The sequence below is a fragment of the Prionailurus viverrinus genome, chromosome E2 (genome assembly GCF_022837055.1).
Source record: "Prionailurus viverrinus isolate Anna chromosome E2, UM_Priviv_1.0, whole genome shotgun sequence".
Classification (NCBI taxonomy): domain Eukaryota; kingdom Metazoa; phylum Chordata; class Mammalia; order Carnivora; family Felidae; genus Prionailurus; species Prionailurus viverrinus.
In genome coordinates, this window is record NC_062575.1 from 47,310,040 (window position 1) to 47,336,346 (window position 26,307).

Below are 26,307 nucleotides of genomic sequence, written 5' to 3' on the forward strand. Positions count from 1 at the left end.
ACAGTCACGAAGTCAAGAAACAGAACATTCCCATCCTGCACGAGCCCCCTGCATAAACCCCAACCCAGCGCCTACCTCCTGAAACTTACCAGTAGCCTAATTTCTAGCAGGGTAGTTTTGCCTAGTTTCAAGCTGTTGATAAATGGAATGATTTATTGTGTCTGACTTCTTTTATTTAGTCCTGTTTTCGTGATGCTTTCATGTTATACCTGGTTGTAGTTTATTCCTTTTTGTTACAGTATAGTCTTCCTTTGTGTCATAGTCTTCCTTTAGTCATCCTTCCATGATGTATTGATCAATTTCCCCGTAATGGACAGTTGAGAGGCTTCTGGCTTGGGGCTATTGTGACTCAGGCTACTGTGAACATTCTAGCACCCGTCTTTTGCTGAACGTTAAAGGGTGCAGTTCTGTAGGTAGATACCCAGGAGTGGAATAAATGGGTCAGAGTAATTAATATGCCTCTGCCAAACCTAGGATGTTAGTCAATTCAACCAAAGTTCTCTTAGAAGTATATTTTTACTCCTTTCTTTTTTTCACTAAAAGAAGTCACCATGGACTTTTTTTTCATGCCAGAACATTTAGACAAGCACAGAGCTCATTCTGTTTAGCTTTTCTATTACGTGATATACCGTATGCTCTCAGGCCCCCTCTCTCTCTTCCTCTCCCTACCTCTTTACCACCCCCCGCCCCTCCCCCCAGTCTCAAGCAGTGCTGTCCATGATGTTCTGTCTGTCTGTCAGCCCGTCTCCCTAGTATCTGTGAGGTGATGTAACGCTGTTGGTGGAGTCTAGCTTGTGGTGTCTCCACACCCCTCCCCCTCGCCCAGAAGTCTCAGGGAGGGAGATCAGTAAAGCCCCTCCCTCCCCCCCCCCCCCCCCCCCACCGCAGTAGCGCAACTCTCAAGACCTGCAGGGATGGTTAAAACCAACAATAACACCATCAACCACAAAGGAAAAGACTTCTAAAGCAAACCACAAAAACTCATAAGGCAGAAAAAGGATGCATTTGATAACATCCAAATAACTATTTCTCTTAATGAAGGCACCATGGGACAAATATCTGATAAGATGGCAGAGTGGGACAACGTTTTTAGAATGTCTAAAATCAAGGGGAGGAGCACCTGGGTGGCTCAGTGGGTTAGGTGTCTGATGTCGGCTTGGGTCATGATTTCACAGTTTGTGAGTTCAAGCCGTGTGTCAGGCTCTTTACTGACAGCTCAGAGCCTGCTTCAGATCCTCTGTCTCTCTCTCTGTCTCTGCCCCTACCTCACTCACGTGCATGTGTTCTCTCTCTCTGTCTTAAATATAAATAAACATTGGGGCGCCTGGGAGGCTCAGTCGGTTAAGTGACTGACTTCGGGCTCAGGTCACGATCTCACAGTTCCTGGGTTTCAAGCCCCACATCCAGCCCCTCACTGGGCTCTGTGCTGACAGCTCGCAGCCTGGAGCCTGCTTCTGATTCTGTGTCTCCCTGTCTCTCAGCCCCTCCCCTGCTCGCACTCTATCTCTGTCTCTCTCTCAAAAATAAACAAACACTAAAAAAAAAAAATTTCAAATATAAATAAACATTAAAGAAATAAAAAAAATCAATGGGAAATTAATCTTTAGAATGTGAAAGTTGCAGCTGCAAATCAGCAAGAGAGACAGAGGCTCTGATAGAAAAATGGGCCAAGAGTGTGAGCAAGTGTGAGCAAACCCAACTCTGACAAGCACCTGAGAAGATGCTAGAAATTCTTGGTAACTGACCAAGGAAGTGCAAATTAAAACAATGGTGAGTCACCCTATTGGTCTGGCAAGATTGGAAGTTGAGGACAGTCTCCAGGGAGCTCTGCAAAGCCCCCACAGCCACAGAACAGGTGTCCGTAGAGCTGCATGGGTAGGTCTTAAAACACAGCATGATGACTGACAAAAAAAAAAAGAAACACTATTAATATCTTATGATATAATGCACAATGACACAGAATAATTTTGTTATACATACAATTCTAAGGAAAAGCTTAATATTTAACATACCATGTATGTATAATAAGCATATAATTATATCAGATTGTGTAATTACATTAGCCCAAATATATAATTATGTAATTATGCATCATGTAATTCAAGAATATGGTACAAACTTATGTGCTATATATGATGATGGTATTAACATTTCAATATTTAACTATTTAACACATAACAACATATACACATTAACATTTTATGTGTAATTTGAGCTGTAAGGTGTTTTTTGAAATATTTATTTATTTTTGAGAGAGAGAGAGAGAGAGAGACAGAGATAGAATGTGAGCTGGGGAGGGGCAGAGAGAGAGGGAGACACAGAATCCGAAGCAGGCTTCAGGCTCTGAGCTGTCAGCACAGAGCCCGACGCGGGGCTCGAACTCACAAACCACGAAATCATGACCTGAGCTAAAGTCGGACGCTCAACTGACTGAGCCACCCAGGCGCCCCCAAGGTATTGTTTTGTAGAACTTAATAGATACCATTACATGTTAACAATAATTTTAGTATTATCGATAAGTTACCTGTATCAGTAAGTTACTATGTCATAGGCTCTAAAAGGTTCCCCCCCCCCTTTTTTTTTCCTAAAGGTTTCCTCATGGGATCTTCCCCATGACCCCCGGTTGTGGGAACTATTCCAAATTCGCCCAAGTGACAGATGAGGAAACTGAAGCCCAGCGCCACAAAGGTGCGTGACTGACAGGAGGCCCAGGTGGGTATGATGTCCTGCACTGGGGCTCCAGGCCCCACAGCTGCCTGTTTTAGGGAGCTGCAGAGCCCCTCCGCCCGAGCTCCCCGGAGCCTGTGGGGACCGGGAGGAGCCAGTGCCCCTCCAGGCGCTGGTGGGCCAGAAGCAAGAAAAAGCTGGTTACCCCAAGTCTCCCCTATTTACAAAGCCCAGGGAGCTCAGCTGCATGAAGGGATGGCCCAGCTAGTGGCCCTCAGCGGCTCAGGCTGCCCCTGGGGAGGGAGGTTAGAACTTGGGAGTGGCGTGGGTTGGGGGTGCTGGGCCCCACCCTGGGGATTTGGGTTTTTGTTATAATCAGGAGATTTTATGCAACTATCAAGACAACAAAGTGGGACGGTTAAGAACCCTAGCTCTGGGTTCAGACCCTTTGCTCGGCCTCTGTGCGACCTTGGGCAAGTCGCTCCACCTCTCCGCGCTCAGCTTGTCTCATCTGTAAAATGGGCACCACAAGTTACTGACTTCACAAGATTGTTGTGCGAGCTACATCATTCATTCCAGTCGTGTCCTTAAAATTATTCATGGTGAGGACCATGCATGTTGACTTCCTCCTCTAAATGATGGGAACAACAGCAGGATTGGTGTGAGAACCAAACGAGACGCAGTGAAAATATCTTAGTTTGGGGTCTGAAATACAACAGGCCCACGAAAGACACCTCCTATGGCAATTATTCCTGCCTCAAAAGATTTTATCACGATGATGATGATGTCGGCAACACTTCCATAACATTTACTGTGCACTGGTACTAAGTGCTGTAAACACATTATCTCATTTAATCCTTACAAAAGCCCTGTGAGGTCCGTATTATTAATATTCTCCTTACCAGTTGGGGAAACCGAGGCGCCGAGCAGCGATGTGATTTGTCCAAGGACACATAAGGGAGTGGCGAGACTGGGATTCGGATCCAGACTGTCTAGCTCAGCGCTTTTTTAAGCATGGTGCTTTTTAAAGTCGGGAGACCTGGTGTGCATACCGGCTCCGCTGTAGGACATATAGCAGCGGCTTCCCGGCTCAGAGCCTCAGTTTTCTCTCTGTGAAATGGGAGAACGACGGCATCTTCCTTACCAGGGAGGTGGAGAGAGGGCAGCTACCTTCCAGACTCTCCCGCTGCAACCCCCCACCCCACCCACGCGTACCTCCGGCCGAGGTTTGGGGTCTGCGGGTGGGGCTCCGGTGAGGGGGCGTGGCCTTGGACGTCCTGGCCCAATGGGAACCGGGAGGGGGCGGGGACCTCCTCCCAGCTCTGTCCAGCACGCGAATCCTCCTCGCAGTTCCATCTACCTCGCGGGTGCCCCGGAGGTCTCCGACCCCAGCCCACCCCCAGCCCACCCGCCCAGCCTGCGGCTCCCTCTTCCTATTCCCCGATCTCAGCCCGCGCCCCTCGGGCCTCGACATCATGGGTGACGGAGGAGAGGGCGAGGATGAGGTCCAGTTTCTGCGGACGGTGAGTATCTCTGTGCTAGGGGTCTCTGGGGTCATCTCTCCGGTCCCTCTGAGTGTCTCTTTGTCTCCGGGTGTCTCTGTCCTGATTGCTTGTAGTCTCTGAGTCTCGCGATCTATTCCTCTGTCCCTTGGGTGACTGTCACTCTGTCTTTCTCCTTTTTTTGTCCCTCAGTCTCGCTCACCTTTCTCACCATAGAGAATTAGAAGAATTTGGGACTGCAGAATGGGGAGGAGGATCTTCGGCCATCCTCTCTTCTGACATTAGCTATTTGTCCCAGAGAAGAGGGGCCGCTGAGACAACACCCCCCCCCCCCCACCACCCTGGAAGCCAGCACTTGGGGAAGGTGGTTCTAATTCCTGAGCTTAATTTAGCTGTTCCCCTGCCCTGCCCCCCCCCCCCCCCCCCATCTAGGCCTAATTCTCTTCTTGCTGTAGACTCTGACCTAATTTAAATTCTTGGGAAGGGGGCTGGGGTGGGCTGGGGCATCTAATTCCTTTGAACTCCCAGCCCTTGAGGGTCTCCTGGGGTTCCCTTGGGTTCCAGGTCTTTCTTCCCTCCTCCCTTTTGGTAGGAGGGCCAAGTATGGCTGCTAATGGTCTCTGGGTAGTGTCTCTCCCTATTCATCTCTTTGGGTTGTCTCTGTGTCTCCGTCTCTCCATCTCTGCCTCCCTGTCTCTCTCTGTCTCTGTCTCTGTCTCTTTGTTCTTTAGCTTTAGGCTCTCTGCATTTCATTCTGCCTCTCTAGCTCTGTCTCTCCTGGCATCTCTGATCCCCGGCTGGGGGGCAGGGATGGGAATTGGAACAACAGGTGTCCCTCCCAGAATAGCTGGCTTTTCTGGGGACTGGGCAGGGGACAGGGAGAGGATAGGGGGGAGGGCCTGTCTATCTCAGAGTCCTTTCCACTTCTCCCTCCCGGTGGCTCAGCTGGGTGTGGGGCTGTGAGTATGGTGGGGGGGGATGATGTTCTCTCTTCTGGGCCAGGTCTGCTGACCCTGCACTAGCCCCTCTCCTCCTCCTCCCAGGCCCTGGGAAATGCTGACACAGCATTCCAGGCCCCAGAATAGGACCCTGATGAGCTGGGTCCGGTTTCCTGGGAGGGAGGACCGGACAGCTGGGGCTGGTAGTGAAGGATAGGGACAGCTGGACATTCGGCCACGGGAGGAGGCCTAGCTTCACCCTAGACTCTTGCCCCAGCTCCAGCCCCTTAGCAGACACCATGGGTTGGGCTCGCCCCTCCTCCCTGGTCCTAATAAGACCATGGCCATGGCCATGAGCCCTTAAGCAGCCACTCTGCGTCAGGTCCCATGCCCAGGGCCTCGGCCTCCTGAGATATCTAATTATATCCTCGGCTGCCCTATCTTCTGAGGTAGGGCCCTATCTTTATCTCGCTGGGAGATTTGAGGGAAACCAAGGCCTGAGTGGTAGAATCACTTGCCCAAGGTCAAGGCCAGGAAGTGTCATCTCTGGGTGCCTCTGGGAGCCCGCCTTCCTGCTTTCCCAAGAAGAGAACCGAGCTCAGACTTGCCAGGTTAGCCTGTGCTGGGTTCTGGGGGTCTGGCCCCGGCATCTCTTGTCCCCAGACTGGGTCCGTTTTCGTGAACTTTACTGAGATCACGTGGCTTTTCCCTCAAACACTTTGGACCACATCCCACCAGTCAGAAATACATTTTATATTGTCACCTACTACGTGCAGATGCACACATATTTTAAAAATCCAACTTCACCGAGGTATAATCGATACCAATAAAATTGTGCCCATTTTAGGCGTCCCAATTCAGTGAGTTTCGACAAACTTTACACACCCATGTAACCACCGTCATAATCGAGACATAGAACCTTTCCTTCACCCCGGAAAGTTCCCTCTTTTCCATTAGTCACTTCTAGGCTTTCATATACAATATATGCTCCTTTGCCTCTGCTGCTTTTGCCCAGCGCATTTTTGACATTTATCCATGTGGCGCACATCGAGAGCTCATTTCTCTTTGTTGCGGAGTGGCATCGCACTGTGTGGCTATGCCACAATTTGTCTATCGGTTTACCTGCCGACGGACGTTTGGGTTGCCTCTAATTCGTGCTATTAGGGACAAATTGGGTGCACTCACACACACCTATTTTTAACTGGGACGAGTTTCCTAAAATGTAGGTAGCCCTTGGAACCGAGGGGGCATGTTGCTGTGTGCTGTTCTTGCTCCGCTTTATTTCACCTTTGGAGCACGGGGGCACGGCCCCCAAAATGATTTCATTTCCCCTTCGTGGGTGGCGACCTCTAGCCGTGCGAGGCTGGGGTGTCTCAAAGCACGGCCCACGTCAGAGCCTGCTGAGGGCTGGTAATGGTCCCGGTTCCCCGTCCACCCCAGATCCACAGAATCATGCTCTTAGTGTCGGGCGGGAAACTAAGGCAGGAAGGAAGCTGCATTTGTAACCAGGCCACCTTCCTTCATTCTGCTGCAGGAGAAAGTTAGAGAATCTTGGTGTACTGACTAGGCTTCCAGTCTTTCCTTTCTATTCCTCAGCGCCCTCAGCGCCCTCCAGCCACGGGCCTTTTGCACAGGCTGCCCCCTCTTCCTGGAACGTTCTTCCCCCAGAGATGAGCAGGCCTGATTTCTTCTTGTTATTTGGACCAGGCTCAGCTCAAATGTCGCCTCCTTGGAGAGGCTGTCACTTCACCCCCTCACTGATGTCACACACCCCTACCCCCAAAGCCACTCTCCTACATCACCCTGGGTAATTTCTTTCCCATAACACTTATCACTGACATTCACATTATTCACTTGTTTATTGCCTCTCCCCCACAAGGATGTCAGCTCTGTGAGGACAGGGACTTTGTCTGCTTCACTCGCTGCTCTGTGTCCAGTCTAGATCAGTGCCTGGCAAGAGCGGACGTTTAATGAACGTCTGTCAAAGGAATGTAAAAGGTCAGAGCGTAAGGCCTCGCAGACAGTAAGCGTTTAATAAGCGCAAGCTCCATGTCCCTGTGCACACGCGAGCGCCCAGCGCGTGCCAGGATGTGGGGGTTGGAGACTAAAGGGCAGAGCAGTTCTGGGGCCTCCTGCCGACACATCAAACGTCTCCTCCCTTCCCGGCTGAGGGCAGACGGAGGGCTGTGCGTGTGCTTCGAAGCCCAGGACTGGGGCACGTTTGTGTGAGATGCCGGATGGAAGGGCTGGAGGCCGTGTGGCCTCGGGCGGGACGCCTAACGCCCTGGAACCCGTTTCCTCGGCTGTAAAAGGAAACAACCGCTGCCTGACTCAGCGGTGAAGAGCCGGAGTCTCTATCATTCTCGACTGTCGGAAAAGCGTCGGCCACTCCTCCGCGTACATTGATATCAGTGCTAAGTGTAGATACGGGCAACTTTACTAACACGTGAAGAGGTGGCCTAGTGTTCTAAGAGTGTGACACAGAGAGCTGGGATCAAATCCCAGCTATGCTGTGTGACAGCAGTGTGACCTCTGGGTCCCAGTTTTCACAGGTTTCCGTTCTGGTCACCTCCGAGGGTCGCCGTGGGGATCCCGCAATGAGTTCGTATGTGTTAAGTTCTTGGAAGGGGACCCAGCCCATCGAAAACGCTTTATTTTACTTACAACTTCAGCTCATAATCTCGAAAGCACCTCAAACTTCGAGAAAAGCTGCAAGGTTACTTCAAAGAACCCCCACGTGGCCTGAAGTCATTTCCCCCACAGGTTAAGATTTGGCACCCTTGATTTATCTCTCCCCCTCCCTCTCTCGGTCTACACTTCACTTCCCCCCTCAACTCTTTGGGGATAAGTTGCGGACGCGGCACCCTTCACTCCTAAAGTACTTCAGTGTCTGTTTCTGAAGAAGCAAGGGCAGTCGTACAAAACCGCAGCATGGTTATCAACGTCAGGAAGTGTAGCATCGCTCTGATGCCATTATCTGTCGCCGTCCTACCTCGGCGTTTACCGGAGATGACATTGGGTCCATTGCGGCATGTCCCTGCCCACCCTGGATCCAGTCTGGGCTCTGGAGCTGCATTCACATACCCTTAGGAAGAACTCCTCGGGGGCGCCTCGGTGGCTCAGTCAGTTGACGCCCAACTCTTGATGGCGGCCCAGGGCGTGATCCCAGGGTCGTAGGATCGAGCCCCGTGTGGGGCTCCGCACTGAGCTTGGAGCCTGCTCGGGATTCTCTCTCTCTCTCTCTCTCTCTCTCTCTCTGCTCTCTCTAAAATAAAATTTAAAAAAGGGAAAGACAAGAAAGCACTCCTTAAATGATAGCCATTACTGAAACAATACACAAAGAGAAATTAGAGAAGGCTGAGCTTAAAAGCCATTGAACTTGGGGTGCTTATAGTTTCCACCCCCAGTGGCTCACCTTGGGGGCCCTACTGGAGCCAGCTGGACTGGGGTTCAAATCCCAGCCCGTCCCCTTATCAGCCATGTGGCCTTGGAAAGCTGTGCCCCCTCCTTGAGCCTCAGTTTCCCCATTTTAAAATAGGGATGACACTCGTGCCTGTCTTGTGGGGCGTGAGAAGTGTGTGGAGCCCTGGACACAGGCTCCTGTGTGATGATTTGTGAGGTGGGTGTTATCAGTCGCCACCTGTCCCGTGAGGAGAGGGGCGGGGTGATGGCTCGGTGTCCGCGGGGCCCTGACCCCGAGCTCTGCCCGCAGGACGATGAAGTGGTCCTGCAATGCAGCGCCACGGTGCTCAAGGAACAGCTCAAGCTCTGCCTGGCGGCCGAGGGCTTTGGCAACCGCCTCTGCTTCCTGGAGCCCACCAGCAATGCCCAGGTGTGTGTGGGAGTGTGGGGGTCTGTGGGGGCAGAGGCCAGGGTCCAAAGAAGAGGGGTGTGGGTCTGAAGAGAGGGTGCTGCTAGGAGAGAAAACAGAGAGGGGCTGGGAGGGAAAAGGGGCTGAAGGTTCCAGGCAGGCGGGAGGGGAGGTCTGAGGAGGGAGAGCAGGGGACCTGAGGGAAGAGGGAGGGTGGCCGGGGGCATGGAGGGCCCTGAGTTCAAGGAACAAGGGATCTGAAGGTGGCTGCTGATGAGAGAGAAAATGGGGAGGGGGGTGAAAAGGAAAGAGGGCCAGAGGTCTGAGGCAGGTAGGGGTGGAGAATCAGGGGCTCGAGAGTCTCAGGAGGCAGGTGTCTAAGGGGGCAGAGGGCCTTGGATCCAAAGCCAAAGGCCCTGGAGGGCTGGGGGACACTAGCAGGGGACTGGGGGGCCGAGTGGGAAGGGTGTTAGAGGCTGAGACTGGAGGGAGCCTGGGTCTGAGGGCGAGGTGGACTCAGGGTCTGAGAGAAGAGGTGACCTGGGGGGTGAGGGCAGGGACTGGGAGAGGGAAGGGACGTGGAGTCAGATCACGTCTTGGCCTCAGAGGAGGCCAAGGGTCTGAGCGGGTTAGAGAGTCTTGGGTTCAAGGGGGAGGGTGTCTGGGAGTCAGGGGATTGGGTGGGAGACTGGGGAGGGAGGAGAAAGGTTGGATGTGATTTGGAAGCAGGGTTCACGGGCGTGTGAGGGAGAAGGCAGGAGTTGGGAGCGTCTGCTGGTGACAGCAGGAGACGGGCGGGGGGGGGGGAGCTCCTTTGGGATTGCAGAAATTCGGGTTATCTGCAGGGGGGAGGCATGTCCCGTGGCGTTGGAACAGGTGCAGCGTGTCTGAGAGAGGGCTGAGGCTCGCTTTGGGATTAGGTGCGGGGTGGGAAGCTTCCGTGAGGCTCGGCTAGGGTTTAGGTGTTTGAGGGAAGGAGGCATGTCTTCTGTGTTGCCGGTGTCCGTGGGGGTGGCAGGGTGCAGGGGCTCCTCCGGGGACCGGGGCCAGGTCTGGGTCTCCAAGGGGTGTGGGTATTCAGACCGGCGCTCAGGGGCCTTTGCGCCCCCCACTCACATCCTCCCCCACTGCAGAACGTGCCCCCCGATCTGGCCATCTGTTGCTTCGTCCTGGAGCAGTCTCTGTCGGTCCGGGCCCTGCAGGAGATGCTGGCCAACACGGTGGAGGCTGGCGTGGAGGTGAGGCTCCTGGCCTGGCGGGGCGCGGTGGCAGGGCTGGGTGGGAAGCCACGGGGGGTCGCTCACCGCCTGCTCTTCTTCCTCTCTCTGCCCCGCCCCTCACAGGCCCTCAATTTGGATAAGTGGGTAGGTCTGGCCTTGGGTGTCACCTGTCTCTTCCACCTCTCCTGGCCCCAGGCCCTGCTCTTGGGCCCACGTCCTGCACACAGGGGCTGGGGGTCTCCCCCACCCCAGCTGTCAGGGGCTGTGGAGCCCAGACAGGCCAGCCAGGAAGGAAGGAAGGGGGTGCGGGCTTCTGAGCCCCCCCGACCCGTTCCCCCACCTGCTCCTTTGTCCTCTTTCCCATCCTTCCCTCCGTCCCTGATCCCAGCTCTTCTCTGCATGGGACCTCTCCTCTCACTCCCCCCCTGCCCCAAGTGTGGGTCCCCTCCGCTCCAGGAGTGGGTCTGCCATGTGATCAGGTGGCCCCATCACATGGCGCCCTCAGAGCATGGGCATGTGAGAGCCAGGATGGGAGGCATGACGCCATCGAGTGACTGGGTGTATATCCCATGTACCCACCCCGGGAGGGGCCCGGGCTCCTTGTGCTTCGGCGTGTGTGGCGGCGCAGGGCGGGGTCCCTATGGGGATGTTCAAATATTTAACACCTGGTAGGACTACCCAGGTGCAGATGGGCTGCCACTCAGCTGTCTTATGACAGGTTAGGGAGAAAGGGGCCGAGGTCCACGGAATACGAGTTAGGGGGGACTCTCAGGAGACCAACCGGAAGAGCGGTTCGGCCTCCCTGAGGGACTCTGGGGCCTGCTCAACAGGATGAAGGAGGCAGGGAGGACAGAGTGGGCTTTGGGAACTAGAAAACACCCTACCCACAGGCTTCTCAGAGACACAGCCCCTACTTCCATGAATGGGGAAACCGAGGCCAAGAATCTGTTGAGGGTCTGAGCTAAGGCTTTCTCGTGTCCGGGCGAGCATGGTATTTTATGGGGAGCGTATTGCCATATAGGATAGGCCGGATGCCTGGGGCGGTGGGGGGGGGGGGGTCTGGTCTCACTCTGTGCCCTCTCTCCACCCCCTCCCCCCTGCAGTCGTCCCAGGGTGGGGGACACAGGACACTCCTGTACGGCCATGCCATCCTGCTCCGTCACACGCACAGCGGCATGGTGAGTGTGAGAGCGAGGGGGCGAGGGCAGGGGCGGGGCGAGGGCCGGGAGGAGGCTGACTCCCCTCTGCGATCCTAGTACCTGAGCTGTCTTACCACCTCGCGCTCCATGACTGACAAGCTGGCCTTCGACGTGGGACTCCAGGAAGATGCCACAGGTGTGGGGCTGGAGCGGGGAGGGCGGCGACGGGGGCGCTGCGGCCAGGGGCCGAGGTGGGGAAGGTGCAGGCCCGGCGGGGGCAGGGACGGGGGCGGCGAGGGAGACTCGGACCAGCGTGGGGGGACCCGAGGCAGAGAGTGTGAGGGCGGGAGGCAGAGAGGGGGTGGTCGTGATAAGAGAATTGGGGGCCGAGGGCTGGGGACCCCTCGGGGAAGGGCATTCTGGGTGGTCCTCATCCTGACAGCCCTGCCCCCTCCCTAGGGGAGGCCTGTTGGTGGACGGCGCACCCGGCCTCCAAGCAGAGGTCGGAAGGAGAGAAGGTCCGCGTTGGGGACGACCTCATCCTCGTCAGCGTCTCCTCAGAGCGCTACCTGGTGAGCAATCCCGCCCCCCCCGGCATAGCTACTACTGCCCAGGGCTGGGGGCGCACGGGGTCCCCCGTCTCCCGGTCACTGATTTGCCAGCTCTCTGGCCCCAGTGGTCGGACGCCTGATTCCTGGTTTCCCGACCTCTGACATCCATTTCTCGTCTTCCGGGCCCCGCTGCCCAGTTTGATCTTGGTTTTCCGATCTGTGATCTCTGATTTTCTGTCCCCTGTCTGCCGGCTTCCGCCTTTGGTTTCCGGCCTCTGACACCGGACTATTCTCACCCACCATCTCTGACCGCCACCTCCCGGTCGCCCCCAGCACCTGTCAACGGCCAGTGGGGAGCTCCAGGTGGACGCCTCCTTCATGCAGACACTGTGGAACATGAACCCCATCTGCTCCGGCTGCGAAGAGGGTGAGGGTCCCAGACCGCCTGTCCCTAAACGGAGACCCCCAGAACAGACCTCCCACCTTGCCCCTCAAACATGTCCATACTGACCCCAAATCCAGAACCCTGGAGTTCAGACTCTAAACCCCACACTCAGTATCAGACACCCAAATCTAGACTCCAAAACTCACATGCCCCACTCAAGGTCCTGGAGGGCAGACCCTTAAACTCAGATCCAAAGCTTAGAGCACCGCATTTGGAACTTAGCCCTCAGATCCGCAAGCCTTAGACGGAGACTTCAGCTCCCCACACCCAGACCCCCACATTCAAACTCAGATATCCCAGCCAAGACCTCTAATTCTGACCCCAAATCTCAGCCAACTGACCTCAGATCTCCAAACTTTAACTTCAGACATCTAAAGTCATCTTCCAAATTCTTCCCGTGCTAAGATCCCAAAGCATGACCCCAAAACTTTGACCCCAGCTCTTAACACCCAAACCCCACACCCAAGCTGAGACTCCAACCACAGATCCTGAAACTCAGGCCTTAATGTCAAACCCACCAACTTCTAACTCTGAAGCTTCTCCAACTCAGACTTTGAAACTGTTGACGATAACCTCAGACCCCGAACCTCAGAACTCCAAAATCAACCTTCAAAGTTCAGACCCCAACCTCAGACCCAACCATCAAACCTCTAAACCCAGACCCCAAATCAAGACCTGACACTCAGAGCCCAATATCCAGAAATGTTAGACTTAAACCTCTGACCCCCAACCTCAGAAATCCAAACTCAGACCCATATTCCCCCCCCCAATCTCAGCCCTGTATACCCAGACCCCCAAACTTAGATTCCCTACCTTGGACCCCAAATCTCATACCCCTGCTTCAGGCCTCAAACTTAGCCCAAATCTCAGACTGCCACTTTAGATCCTAAAACTCAGATCCCCAACCTCCCACAGGGGAGAAGCAGGACCCCTGAACTCCACTTTGGCTCCCAGGCCTCTCCAGGGCTCCAGCCCTACAATGATCACTTTCCCTTGCTCCTTTCCAGGCTATGTGACCGGAGGCCACGTCCTTCGCCTCTTTCACGGACACATGGATGAGTGTCTTACCATTTCCCCCGCTGACAGCGAGGACCAGCGCAGGTCTGGGTTGGAGACAAGAGGCCCTGGGGTGTTGGGGCAGGAGGGGAAGGGTAAAAGCAGGCTCAGGGCGCCCGGACCCTATGGGTGGGGTTGGGGATCACATTCTGGGAGGAGGGCGACTGAACCCCTGACCTCACTCTCTCCCGTGTCCCCAGACTCGTCCACTACGAGGGGGGATCTGTGTGCACCCACGCCCGCTCCCTCTGGAGACTGGAGCCACTGAGAATCAGGTGGGAGGGGCTGGGGTGGGGCTAAGAGCTCCTGGGGGGCCTGGGAGGGGAGAGAGGGTCTTGAAGGAAGATCTGAGAAAGAAACTGGAGGATTTTGAGGGGAAATCTGGGGGGCCCCAGAAGGTGATGAAGGTCTTCAGGGTCCCAGAGTCCTGGAGGAAAAGGACCTAGGGGAGGGTGGGCGTTCCTGAGGAGAGATTGGGGATCCCGAGTAAAAGTGTGGGAGTAGAGGGAGAGAAAGTGGTGGGTCTGGGGAAACTGGGAGCACGGGGGAGCCCTGAGGAAGTTGTGAGGGCCTGAGATAGGACTGGGGTTCCCAAAGGAGGGCTAGGGGGTCCTAAGAAAGATTTGAGGGCCGCAAGGAAGGTTTGGGTCCCCTTGGAAGAAGGCTGGAGGCTTGGTGAGGTTTGGACCAAGACTGTGGTGTCCATGGGAGGACTGGGGGATCCTCTGACCCCCCGGCCCCCACACCCTTTGCAGCTGGAGTGGGAGCCACCTCCGCTGGGGCCAGCCTCTTCGTATCCGGCATGTTACCACTGGGCGGTACCTGGCGCTCACCGAGGACCAGGGCCTGATGGTGGTCGATGCCAGCAAGGCCCACACCAAGGCCACCTCCTTCTGCTTCCGCATCTCCAAGGTCAGTGGGGTCAGGGTGCCCTCCCTCACTTGGGGCCCCAAATCCGGCCCCAGCCTCCATTCTGCAGTCTCTCCCCGATTAAAGGCACAGGCAGAGGAGGCTGACCTCTGTCCCCTGCCCCTGCAGGAGAAGCTGGATACGGCCCCCAAGCGGGATGTGGACGGCATGGGTCCCCCTGAGATCAAGTATGGGGAGTCACTGTGCTTCGTGCAGCACGTGGCCTCAGGCCTGTGGCTCACCTATGCAGCCCCGGACCCCAAGGCCCTGAGGCTTGGCGTGCTCAAGAAGAAGGTGGGTGCCTGGCGAGGGGAAGGGGCGGGGGTGCCGGCAGGGGCAGGAAGGAGACCGAGGGGTGATCATGCTTGAGCCTTCAGGATTTTGAGGGTAGGACTGAGAGAAAGATGGGGACTCAAAGACAAACTGAGATTGAGAGAGGAAAAAGAAAGAGGGATAGATATACAGGGGGGAGAGAGGGAGGGAGAGGAGAAATGGGGTGGAAAGAATGAATAGAGTGAGGGAGAAGGAGAGAGAGGGAGAGGGAGAAAGGGAGAAGGACAGGGAAAGAGAGAGAGGGAGAGAGAAACATAGAGACAGAGAAAAGCAGAGACAAAAAGACATGGAGACGGAAAAACAGAGGAAGATAGAGACAGAGAAGCAGAGACGGAAAAGACAAAAAGAGACAAAGACTGTGACAAACGGACCAAGAATAACATTCGGCAAATTATGGAGCACCCCAGTTGTTCTAGATGTGCGTGTGGAAAAATAGATGAGATATACAGACCTGTGTCCTGCCCTCCCAGACTCAGACATGGTAAATAAACCACCTGTAATGAAGTACATAGCTTTCCAGCTGAAGAATGGAAAAGCTACTCTGGGCAGAGGGCATGGCATGTGCAAAGGCCCTGAGGTTGGAATAAGGTTGATTTGTTGCAATAACAGAAAGAAGATCCAGTTTGGCTGGAGCGCAGTGATTGAGGGACAAGTCTTGGAAGATAAGGACAGAGAGGAGATGGGAGCAGATCATGTGGGGCCTTGTGGGCCATGGGGAGGGTCCCATCTTTTACTCCTAGTGAGATGGAACCCCAGTAGAGTTTTGAGCAGGCCAGGGAGGTGACCTGACTCAGGTTCCTTAGCTGCTCGTGGGAATAGATGAGTTTGGGGTGAGGCCCAGAGTTGCAGTAGGGAGCCCAGGGAGGCGACTGCTGCCATGGTCAGGTGGGAGAAAACAGTGGACAGGACCAGGGTGGGGAAGGTGGCAGATTATGTTTGTAGCTTGAGGGCGGAGCCAACAGGATTTCCTGACAGACTGGATCTTGAGGTGAGAGGGGCAGGGGTCGAGGATGATACCGTGATTTTTGCCCTGAGCCACTGGAAGGATGGAAATGCCATTAACTGAGTCGGGGACAGTCAAGTGTCAGCAGCTCAGGATGACAGGGATCCAATGTGTAGAACAGAGCCCCTCGATAAAGAGTGAATGACTGGGAAGATTAGGGAGATGCTCGTTTCAAAAAAACAAAGCTTGTAGTTGGATACCTGAGCAGAGGATATAGAAGTGGGCCTGGTCCGAGGGGGGTAGTGGGAGCCGTCAGCGGTGGGTGGTATTTACAGCCACAGGACTGGACGAGGCGCTGGGAGGTCAGCTCAGGAGAAAGCTGGAAGATGGTCTCATCTTACAGAGAAGGTTTCAGGCATTCAGCCTGGGACATGTTAAGTGAGGGTGTCATTACACCTTTCTGGTGGGAGGGTGTTAAGTCAGCAGTAGATACAGGTGGAAAGGGTCTGGCCTGGAGACAGACAGATAGACAGGACAGTCAGAGAGGGAGACACAAACAGAATCAAAGGCGGATAGAGACAGAAGGCAGAGAGAGATGGAGATACAGACAGAGTGGGAAAGACAGGGAGAAAGAGACAAAGCATGGGGTAGTGATGTGAGACGTAGGGAGAGAGACAAAGACAGAAACAAAGAGGGGCAGGGAGATGGAGCCAGAGGCAGAGGGGAGGCGGCGGGGCGGGGGCGGGGGGGGGCAGAGAATAAGAGTCAGATGAAGAGGGATAGAAGGGGGTGTCTGGCAGAGAGATTCAGTGGAGGATGGGGGCGGCTTTGGGGCTAGAATCTGGATGGAGATCTGGGGGCAGATGATCCGTCCTTGGTGCTGGGCCCACTCATGACCTCTCTGCCCCCCCCCCCCCCCACTGCCAGGCCATGCTGCACCAGGAAGGCCATATGGACGACGCCTTGTCACTGACTCGCTGCCAGCAGGAGGAGTCCCAGGCTGCCCGCATGATTTACAGCACCGCTGGCCTGTACAACCAGTTCGTCAAGTGAGCCACCTGCCCACTCTGCCCCCCCCCGCCCCCTGCAGGGCCACGCCTTGACCCCCAGGCTTCCCGTGGTCATACACCTGACCCCTCTAATCCCACCTCTGACTTCCACACCCCTAACATACACAGGATCCCTAACCTCTAAACCTCTGACTTCTGTACACTTGACCCCTAATCTGACCTTGACAACCATGATTTTGACTTCACATCCCTGATCACCCCTGATACCCAGATCCTTGATCCTGGACCTCCCCAGCCCTGACACCTGCTTCCACCCCCCCCACCCCCACCCCCCCCACCCCACCCCCCCGTGCTTACACAGGAGTGAGTCCCAGTCCTAGCTCTGTCGCTGGCCACTGTGTGGCCTCAGGCCAATGTCTGTCTGTCTCCGAGTCTCAGTCTCCCCCTCTGTAGAATAGGTGTGTCTGTAAGAGTCCTTTGGGGGCAGGGGGTAGGACTCGCGAGCGCCTCAATGATAGTCAGCGCTCGGGGCTCCTGGCTGACAGGTGCTCCGTCCCCACAGGGGCCTGGACAGCTTCAGCGGGAAGCCGCGGGGCTCGGGGCCGCCAGCTGGCACAGCGCTGCCCATCGAGGGTGTCATCCTGAGCCTGCAGGACCTCATCGGCTACTTCGAGCCGCCCTCCGAGGAGCTGCAGCACGAGGAGAAGCAGAGCAAGCTGCGCAGCCTGCGCAACCGCCAGAGCCTCTTCCAGGAGGAGGTGGGGCCGTGGCGAGGGCGGGGCGGGGCCTGTGGACGCGGGGGCGGAGCCTGAGGGAGGGGTGGGGCCGCAGCGAGGTTGGGGCGGGGCGGGGCCGCGGCGCGGGGCGGGGCGGAGCCTGAGGGACCTGAAGGCGTCTGTAGTGGTTTCAGAGCCCGTGGGGCCTGTATAAACGGGGCGGGGCCGCAGGCCTTCGGGGAACAAGTGAGGGGGCGGGCCTTGAGGAGAATTTGGGGTGGTGGGCGGGGCCTTGAGAGAAAGGCATGGCGTTTGTCAGAGCAGGGGCGGTGCGGGTGGGAGCGAGTTGCGACCGGAGCGACGCGGGTGGGGCAGGCCTGTTCCCTTACCCCGGAGTGGGGCGGGGCCTAAGCGCAGGTCTGTGCCGAGGCGAAGCCTGTAGAAGCGGCCAGGCCTGGGAAGAAGTCTGAGGATGAGGCTGCGGGACTCGGGAGTGGGGGGTGGGGGTGGGGGGAATGGTGTCTGTGGGGGCTCGGCCCGCAGTTGGGACGACTGAACCAGAGTGGGGCATGGGAGGAGGGGCAGGGCCAGAGGTGGGTATTGGGGCGTCAGGGAGGGTCCTCTGCTGGAGTCAGGAGCTGGGGGGTCCGTGTGTTCTGAGAGCAAGAAGGGAAGAGATGTGGAGCGGGCTCCGCCCAACAGGGGGTCAGAGTGAGGGGGACCGCACGGGGTGGGAGGAGGGGACTGGACAAAGGCCCGGAGGTCTGATGTCCCCACCGGGTGATAGGGGAGCATGTTCGTTTAAAGGCTAACAACTGACCCTCCTCCTCTCCAGGGACTCCCCAATCTGATCCAAAAGTGATAATAGTAACAATAACGAAACTTATTTGTGGAGTGGAATTAGTATAGGCCAAACGTTTAGAACCGTGCCAGCACGTAGCAGATGATATATAGGTGTTAGTGGTTATTATTACTTTGAATTTGGCCTTTATTGTGTGCTAAGGGTGCTATATACATGACATCCTCCTGATAACCCCCTGGGGGTTGTAATTCCCATATTACAGATGGATCACAGAAGCTCAGAGAGATTAAATAACAGCCATCTATCTCCCCAACAAATATGCCAAGGGGTACAGCTGTCAACAAAACAGACAAAAATCTGTCTTTCTGGAACTGACGTGTGGGGAGGATAGATGATGATCAATAAAATAAGAAAATTACATGGTATATAAGATGAGAAGTACTGAGAAAAAAATAAAGGAGGGAAGTAGCAGGGAGTGCTGGGGTTGTTGCAATTTAAAATAGAGTGGTCTTGGGGCGCCTGGGTGGCTCAGTTGGTTAAGCATCCAACTATTCGTCTCGGCTCAGGTCATGATCTCACAGTTTGTGGGTTTGAGCCCCACCTCAGACTCTGTGCTGACAGTGCAGAGCCTGCTTGAGATTCTCTCTCTCCTTCTCTCTCTGCCCTCCCTTGCTCGCTCTCTCTGTCCCGCTGTCAAAAATAAATAAACTTAAAAAATTTTTTTAAATCCTTAAAACAGAGTGAGCAGTGGGCGCCTGGGTGGCTCAGTCAGTTGAGCGTCCAAACTCTTGATTTCCGCTCAGGTCACGATCTCAGGATCGTGGGATTGAGCCTAGCACTGAGCACCAAGCGTGGAGTCTGCTTGGGATTCTCGCTCTCCTTCTTTCTCTGCCCCTCCCCTGCTCACGCGTGCTCTCTCAAAATAAATAAATAAACTTAAAAGAAAAATAAAACAGGGGCACCTGGATGGCTCAGTGGGTTGAGCGCCTGACTCTTGGTTTCAGTTCAGGTCACGATCTCACGATTTCGTGGGTTTGAGTCCTGCGTCCAGCTCTTCACTGCCAGGGCAGAGCCTGCTTGGGATTCTCTGTCTCTTTCTCTCTGTCTCTCCCCCACTTGCGCTGTCACTGTCTCTCTCAGAATAAATAAACTTAAAAAAAAATAAATAAAATAGACTGGTCAGGGAGGGGACCTGAGTGAAGAGAGGCAGCCACATGTACACCTGGGGGAGGGACAGAGAGGAGACAAAGGGGAGAGCAAGTGCATAGGGAGTGTGCTTGGCAGGTTCTAGAACCATGAGGAGGCCAGGGTGACTGGGACAGGGTGAGCTAGGGGCAGAGTGGGAGGAGATGAGGGCAGAGAGGTGACGAAGGCCAGGCTCTGGGTGAGGACTTTCACTTTGGGAGCCACAAGAGGGATAGGTTCCCTAAAATCACAACTAGTTAGTGACGCAGCCACTCTGTGTGACTCCAACCGCCCTCTACCCCCGTGTGCTGCCTCTCTTACTAGTGATAGGGGCCCCCAGCATAGAGACACAGTGATTGTCACAGTAGCGCTATACATAATGGCCAAAAGCTAGAAACAGCCCAAATGTCCACCACCAGCATGGATCCGCAAATGTCGCGTGTTCACACACACAGTGGATATGGGTACTACTCCACAACGAAAATGAAGGGACTACAGGGGTGCCTGGGTGGCTCAGTCGGTTGAGCACTGGCTTCAGCTCAGGTCACGATCTCACGGTCCGTGAGTTCGAGCCCCACGTCGGGCTCTGTGCTGACAGCTCAGAGCCTGGAGACTGCTTTAGATTCTGTGTCTCCCTCTTTCTCTGACCCTCCCCCATTCATGCTCTGTCTCTCTCTGTCTCAAAAATAAATAAACGTTAAAAAAAATAAAAAAAAAAAGAAGGGAGAGAGACTCTGTTTCACTACAGCCACGTGAAACGGTGTTCTTGAACTTAAAACATAACACCCAGCAAGAGACTCCATGTCCAGAAGAATACTTATTGTGTATGCCAAGTTCAAAAACAGGCAAAACTCAATTAGACTGTTTACTGACGCATACATAGGCGGTAAAAATAGAAAAGCAAGGAGAGGATTTCTACAAAAGCCAGGACAGCGGTTATTCCTAGCAGAGAGGTTTGTGTGGTCAGGAGGGGCATCCAGGCGACCTCTGCGTGGCTGGCGGTGTTCTCTTTCCGGGCTTGGGTCACGGTCACACAGGTGTTCTTTGTTATCTGTTGAGCCATACACGTTTGATCTTTGGTGTGCACAGATCTGCCTTTGCAAATTTGCCTGCTTGCTAAAATCTGTTTGTGACCCTCACATCAATACTTGCAGCATCTTTGTGGTCATTCGTGAACATGTGCAGAGTGGCAAAAAATTTGTGTCGGTGGCCCTCGTGTTCCCGGCTGAGGCTGAACAGGGTGATGCTGCGCCTTCTTGCTTCAGCACTTGGCCTGTAAACAGGTGTCCTTTTCATGGTATGTTTAGTGCCACATTTTCCACACGCTGGTGTTTTTTGGTTGAGTTCGCTGTTTAAAGTGGCCCCCGAGTGTAGCGCTAACGTGCTGTCTAGTGCTCTCGAGGGCAAGAGGCTGTGGTGGGCCTTATGGAGAAAATAAGGGGGGGGATATGCTTCATTTAGGAGGAGTTAGAGTGCTGTTGGCCGTGAATTTAATGTTAATGCATCAACAATATATATTAAATCAGTGTCTTTAAACGGACACACATATGTGCCAAGATTACGTATTGATTGACGAAAACGTGACTCAGAGCAACTCCCTGTGTTTTCCCCGGGAGAGGTGAGTGGTTCAGGATTTGCTACTCCGTGTTCATGGTGACTTTATAGAACCTAACTACCGCGAATAACAAGAACTGACTGTATGTATTATTGTATGCGCTTTTCTGTATGCCTGTTATAATTCACAATAAGAGAAGACAAAGTTTAAAATGTAAAATGCAAAAAAAAAAAAAAAAATCTCTCGGGTGGTTGGTGCGGAGAGTAAACTGAGCCAGTTAGGACCCAGAGTGGGATGCTTGGAAGTGGATAGGATGGAAAGAAAACTTCGGGAAGGAAAAGCACAATCAGTCCTGATTTTTTTTTTTTAATGTTTATTTTAATTTTGAGAGAGAGAGCACAAGCAAGGGAGGGGCAGAGAGAGAGGGAGACACAGAATCCGAAGTAGGCTCCAGGCTCTGAGCTGTCAGCACAGAGTCGGACGCGGGGCTTGAACCCATGAACCATGGGATCATGACCTGAACCAAAGTTGGACGCCTAATTGACTGAGCCACCCAGGGGCCTCAGTCCTGACGTTAATAAGACGTATTATGTTGGGAACGGAGGCAGAGAGGACAAGGACGGATGTGGGGAGCTGAGGAGGAGAGGAGGGTGATGGGAGTGAACGGGAACGTGGAGCTAATGTTGTTGGATCTGGGAACATACTTGCTGGTTGTTGAAGTTAAATGAATTAGCAAATCCAAGAAGGGCAAGGAAGAGAGGGCCTGGGACTCCCATGGTGACCCGCCCATTTTCCCCACCCTAGGGGATGCTCTCCCTGGTCCTGAACTGCATTGACCGCCTAAATGTCTACACCACGGCTGCCCACTTTGCCGAATTTGCAGGGGAGGAGGCAGCCGAGTCCTGGAAAGAGATTGTGAACCTGCTCTATGAACTCCTGGGTAAGGGGCCCGGTTCTGGCTTCCCCTAGAGCACCCCAGCTCCTCAGTGCCATGGGGTCTGACGCCTCTTTTCTACCCTCAGCCTCTCTGATCCGTGGCAATCGTACCAACTGTGCCCTCTTCTCCACCAACCTGGACTGGCTGGTCAGCAAGCTCGATCGGCTGGAGGCCTCCTCTGGTAGGAGAACCCAGGGGGAGGGGACAGGGGCTGGCACAGGGGAGGGGCGCAGTCACTTGCCTACCATTATGCCACCTGCACAGGGATCCTGGAGGTGCTGTACTGTGTCCTGATCGAGAGTCCTGAGGTCCTGAATATCATCCAGGAGAACCACATCAAGTCCATCATCTCCCTCCTGGACAAGCACGGGAGGAACCACAAGGTTGGCCCCTTGCCCTGACCTCTCATCCCCTGAACTCTGAACCCTGACCTTTTCCCAGGGCCCCAGAATTCCCCACCTCCCTCACTCCCTTTCTCCTCCCCATCTTGTCTCTTACCTGGACTCCACTCCCACATGCTTCCATCTCAACACAAGGGTCTTAAGCTTACAGTTCTTAAATGGATTCTGGGCCACAGATGTGCTTCATTAGATCTCTGCAACATTTTTATTTTTTAATTTCTGATTTTGTAGTCTTTAGGTGGGCTGCATATACGCCCTCCAGCTCGCCACAGGTCCTACCTGTTTCTGAGAGAGACAGAGAGACAGTGTGAGTGGGGGCGGGGCAGAGAGAGAGAGGGAGACGCAGACACAGGATCGAAGCAGGCTCCAGGCTCCAAGCTGTCAACCCAGAGCCCGACGCGGGGCTCGAACTCACAGACTGCGAGATCATGACTTGAGCCGAAGTCGGACACTCAACCGACTGAGCCACCCAGGCACCCCGCCCCACTGAACAATTTCTAACCACCTCACATATGTACATTATCCACCTGGCACCCGAAGACACATGTGTGCAGCCCCTGCTGATCTAAAATCTCCTCCTGACCCTCCTCCTCTCACTAACCAACCTTTTCCCTCTTCCCTCTGACTCCTCACCTCCTACTCCAGTCCCTCCTTCCTTAACACTGCTGACGTCTTACCCCAGATCCTGCGGCCCCCGGCCTGACCTTTCTCTTTGACCCTTGACCTTCCTCTGTGAGCCCTGACCTTGCACTTCCACAACCTCCTTGCCCATCAAAATCTCCACCTCTTGTCCTGGCACATTATCCTTAACTTCTAACTTTCCACCCCGGATTCCCTGCCCTGGTGCTCTCACAACCTGACCTCTGACCTTGACCTCCAGGTGCTCGATGTGCTGTGTTCCCTCTGTGTGTGCAATGGCGTGGCCGTGCGCTCCAACCAAGATCTCATTACCGAGAACTTGCTCCCTGGCCGTGAGCTTCTGCTGCAGACAAGCCTCATCAACTATGTCACCAGGTCTGGCCCGTAACCCCTGACCCCAGCCTGACCTCATCCTGACCCCAGACCTCTTAACCCTTTCCCAGATCAGAGACTCCACACTCAGGTGGATGTCCCTTTCTCAGTCTCCCACCCCAAGACTTAACACCTGGTCCTCACAGATGTCCTCTCTTGCCCCAGCTCACCCCCGGCCCCCCCTCCTCTTGTCCTCTCTCCCTCTTCCATTTCTGCCTCTGTCTGTTCCTCCCTCTTTCTCTGTCTTTTTCTGCATTTGCTCCTTTTGCTATCTATCTCCCTCTGTATCTGTCTCTATTTCTCCTCCATTTCGTTTTCTCTGTCTCTCACCCATCTGTCTCTGTTTTTTGAGGTCTCTGTCTCTGCTTTCTCTCTCTCTGTCTCCATGTCTCTGCCTTCTGTTTTTCCTGTGTGTATCTCTCCTTCTCTTCTCCCTCCCCCCCCCCACCCCTGCAACAACCTGGCTTTGCTCCCCACCTCTCCCTCACCCCCTCTCCTGTCCCATCTTCCCTGCAGCATCCGCCCCAACATCTTTGTGGGCCGAGCAGAGGGCTCCACACAGTACGGCAAATGGTACTTTGAGGTGATGGTGGACGAGGTGGCTCCATTCCTGACAGCTCAGGCCACCCACCTGCGGGTGGGCTGGGCCCTCACTGAGGGCTACAGCCCTTACCCCGGTGGCGGCGAGGGCTGGGGCGGCAACGGGGTCGGTGATGACCTCTATTCCTACGGATTTGATGGGCTGCACCTCTGGACAGGTACCTGACCCTTCCGGGGGCCCTCATCCCCGATCATTGGCCCCAGAGCTTCTCAGACTCTCACCATACACCTTAGGCTTCTTGGGATCTTGATCCCCACAAGAGGCCAAATTTTGACCTCTGATTCCTAATTTTCCAAGACCCCAACCCTAATGCTTCCAGAATCTTGCCCCTAACCTGCTTCCTCATACTCTCCAGAACTCTGACCCCAAGAGATGTATGATCTCTGACCCAAGAGAGCCTTGAAAACTGCCCAGATCATTATGACTTCTGACCTTTGACTTCCAGCCCCCAAGGGTTCCAGAATTCTAACTCCAGGGTGACTGTAATCTCTGACTCCACAGCTCTCAAGACCCTAACTTCAGGGGAACCTTGACCTCCTCCCTTATCTCAGAGATCCAGGACCCTCCTTGGGAACACTTGACCTTAGGGTTTCCAGGATCCAGATCCCATAAGATTCTCTAATATCTGCCTCTTGCCTCTTGAGACTATTAGACTCTGACCAGTGAGGTCTTGAGACCCCTGACTTTTGACTCTTCCCTGTGACCCTGGTGCAGGACACGTGGCACGCCCAGTGACTTCCCCAGGGCAGCACCTCCTGGCCCCTGAGGATGTCGTCAGCTGCTGCCTGGACCTCAGCGTGCCATCCATCTCCTTCCGAATCAATGGCTGTCCTGTGCAGGGCGTCTTTGAGGCCTTCAACCTGGATGGACTCTTCTTCCCTGTTGTCAGTTTCTCGGCTGGTGTCAAGTGAGGACTTGCCTTTGCCCCTTGCCAGGCCCCAGACCTGGGACTGTCCCAAGACACCTTCCCTAGTTACAACATGGCCTACCATAAGGCCAGGAGCCTACCCTCACTGGGCAGCCTACCCTCAGGACTGACTGGTCAGATCCCTACAAGAAGGTCCCAGTGATCTCTACATGGTCCCAAACACTTTAGTGTCCTCCCATTGATCCAGACCCTCCCAAAGACCTCAGCTTCTTCCCAACCCCATATCCTTCCAGCGACTTTCACGTGTCCTCCAAATTGCACAATGACCTTCTAATAACTCTTCCAGTTAATTCCCAAATGATGTTAGACTCTCCCAATGACTCTATGTCATTCCAGTGACCTCCAAATGACTCCAGAATCTGACAGCTCTCTTCCAATGACCCAGACCCTCCCAATGACCCCCCAAATTATCTTGGATTCTCCCAATGATTCCATGCTTTTAACCGCTTTTCAGTGATCCCAGCATCTCCCAGTGATCTTCTAATTACTCCATGATCCCCCAGTGACCATAATTCCTCAATATCCCCAGTTATTTCAAAGGTCTCTCAGTAACTCAGTCTTTTCCCAATGATCCCAAGCTCTGTAAAGAGCTTCCCAGTGTCCATTCAGTGGTGATTAGGGTTATCTCATAGTTACACCAGATTTCCCGTGATTTCTGGATGACCTTCTTGGTCTCCCAGAAACCTTCCAGTATCCCCAAACATTCTATTGAGCCAAGGTCTCTTCCAGTGGATCTTTCTATGACCTTGCATTAACTCTCAATGAACCCACACTTTCCTTTTTTTTTTTTAATGTTTATTTATTTTTGAGAGAGAGAGCACAAGTGGGGAGGGGCATAGAGAGAGAGAGAGAGAGAGACAGACAGAGACAGAGACAGAGTCCAAAGCAGGCTCCAGGTTCTGAGCTGTCAGCACAGAGCCTGACGCAGGGCTCGAACTCACAAGCCGTGAGATCATGACCCAAGCTGAAATTGGACGTTCAACCGACTGAGCCACCCAGGTGCCCCCTCCTTTTTTGATTTTCCACTGATTCTCGTTGACCTCAGACATTCTCTTTGACCTTAAATGACCTCCATGACTCCACGGCTGCCCAGTGATCTTTCCCAGAACTTTCCACAGATCCCAGGATTGCTCCCTTACCCCCACTGAGCACAGATTCTCCTTGTAATCTGCCTCACCAGTGACCCCACTCTCCCACTCAGGGTACGGTTCCTTCTTGGTGGCCGCCATGGCGAATTCAAGTTCCTCCCTCCACCTGGCTATGCCCCATGCCATGAAGCTGTGCTCCCTCGAGAGCGACTTCATCTGGAGCCCATCAAGGAGTATCGGCGGGAGGGGCCTCGAGGGCCCCACCTGGTGGGCCCCAGCCGCTGCCTCTCACACACTGACTTTGTGCCCTGCCCTGTGGACACTGTCCAGGTACTGCCTGCCCTGCAAGGGTTTCCTGGTGAGACAAACTCCCTTAGGAGTCAGGGAGGTGGGGAGCTGATTTGGAAGCTGGGAATCTTGTTGTTTAACAGATTGGGAAGCTGAGGCAGAGTGGAGGCAAAGAACTCTCGGAAGACAGAATCCCACTTTCTGGGGGTCCTCACTATAGCCCCCTAAAGAAAGGACAATTATTAAAGTTTTTGGGTTTTTTTTTTTTTTT

The 26,307-nt window shown here is 54.3% G+C and overlaps 1 protein-coding gene and 1 long non-coding RNA gene across 9 annotated transcripts in view; one reads left to right on the top strand and one right to left on the bottom strand.

Moving 5' to 3' along the window:
• RYR1 (ryanodine receptor 1) overlaps positions 1–26,307 on the top strand; it is a 132,406-nt gene that overhangs the window by 11,978 nt on the left and 94,121 nt on the right. For 4 of the 8 annotated variants that reach the window (XM_047835988.1, XM_047835990.1, XM_047835992.1 and 1 more), the window contains 21 exons: positions 2,591–2,688; positions 4,018–4,190; positions 8,820–8,939; positions 10,052–10,156; positions 11,242–11,316; positions 11,395–11,473; positions 11,737–11,849; positions 12,162–12,255; positions 13,281–13,374; positions 13,530–13,604; positions 14,085–14,241; positions 14,368–14,532; positions 16,442–16,563; positions 17,087–17,282; positions 21,587–21,722; positions 21,805–21,900; positions 21,984–22,102; positions 23,001–23,134; positions 23,648–23,889; positions 24,447–24,639; positions 25,862–26,078. In XM_047835988.1, coding sequence (XP_047691944.1) covers positions 2,591–2,688; positions 4,018–4,190; positions 8,820–8,939; positions 10,052–10,156; positions 11,242–11,316; positions 11,395–11,473; positions 11,737–11,849; positions 12,162–12,255; positions 13,281–13,374; positions 13,530–13,604; positions 14,085–14,241; positions 14,368–14,532; positions 16,442–16,563; positions 17,087–17,282; positions 21,587–21,722; positions 21,805–21,900; positions 21,984–22,102; positions 23,001–23,134; positions 23,648–23,889; positions 24,447–24,639; positions 25,862–26,078 — 2,803 coding nt within the window. Of the gene's footprint in view, positions 1–2,590; positions 2,713–3,756; positions 3,920–4,017; positions 4,191–7,779; positions 7,871–8,819; positions 8,940–10,051; positions 10,157–11,241; positions 11,317–11,394; positions 11,474–11,736; positions 11,850–12,161; positions 12,256–13,280; positions 13,375–13,529; positions 13,605–14,084; positions 14,242–14,367; positions 14,533–16,441; positions 16,564–17,086; positions 17,283–20,757; positions 20,846–21,586; positions 21,723–21,804; positions 21,901–21,983; positions 22,103–23,000; positions 23,135–23,647; positions 23,890–24,446; positions 24,640–25,861; positions 26,079–26,307 lie in introns of those variants that run through there. The other 4 variants (XM_047835994.1, XM_047835993.1, XM_047835995.1 and 1 more) reach the window with 4 other exon arrangements.
• LOC125153096 (uncharacterized) lies at positions 1,480–17,093 on the bottom strand. Its single transcript, XR_007147402.1, has 5 exons — positions 16,882–17,093; positions 10,035–12,279; positions 8,192–8,372; positions 3,570–3,777; positions 1,480–1,901 (listed from the first exon to the last, which is right to left on the bottom strand). It is a non-coding gene; the product is annotated as an uncharacterized LOC125153096 (long non-coding RNA).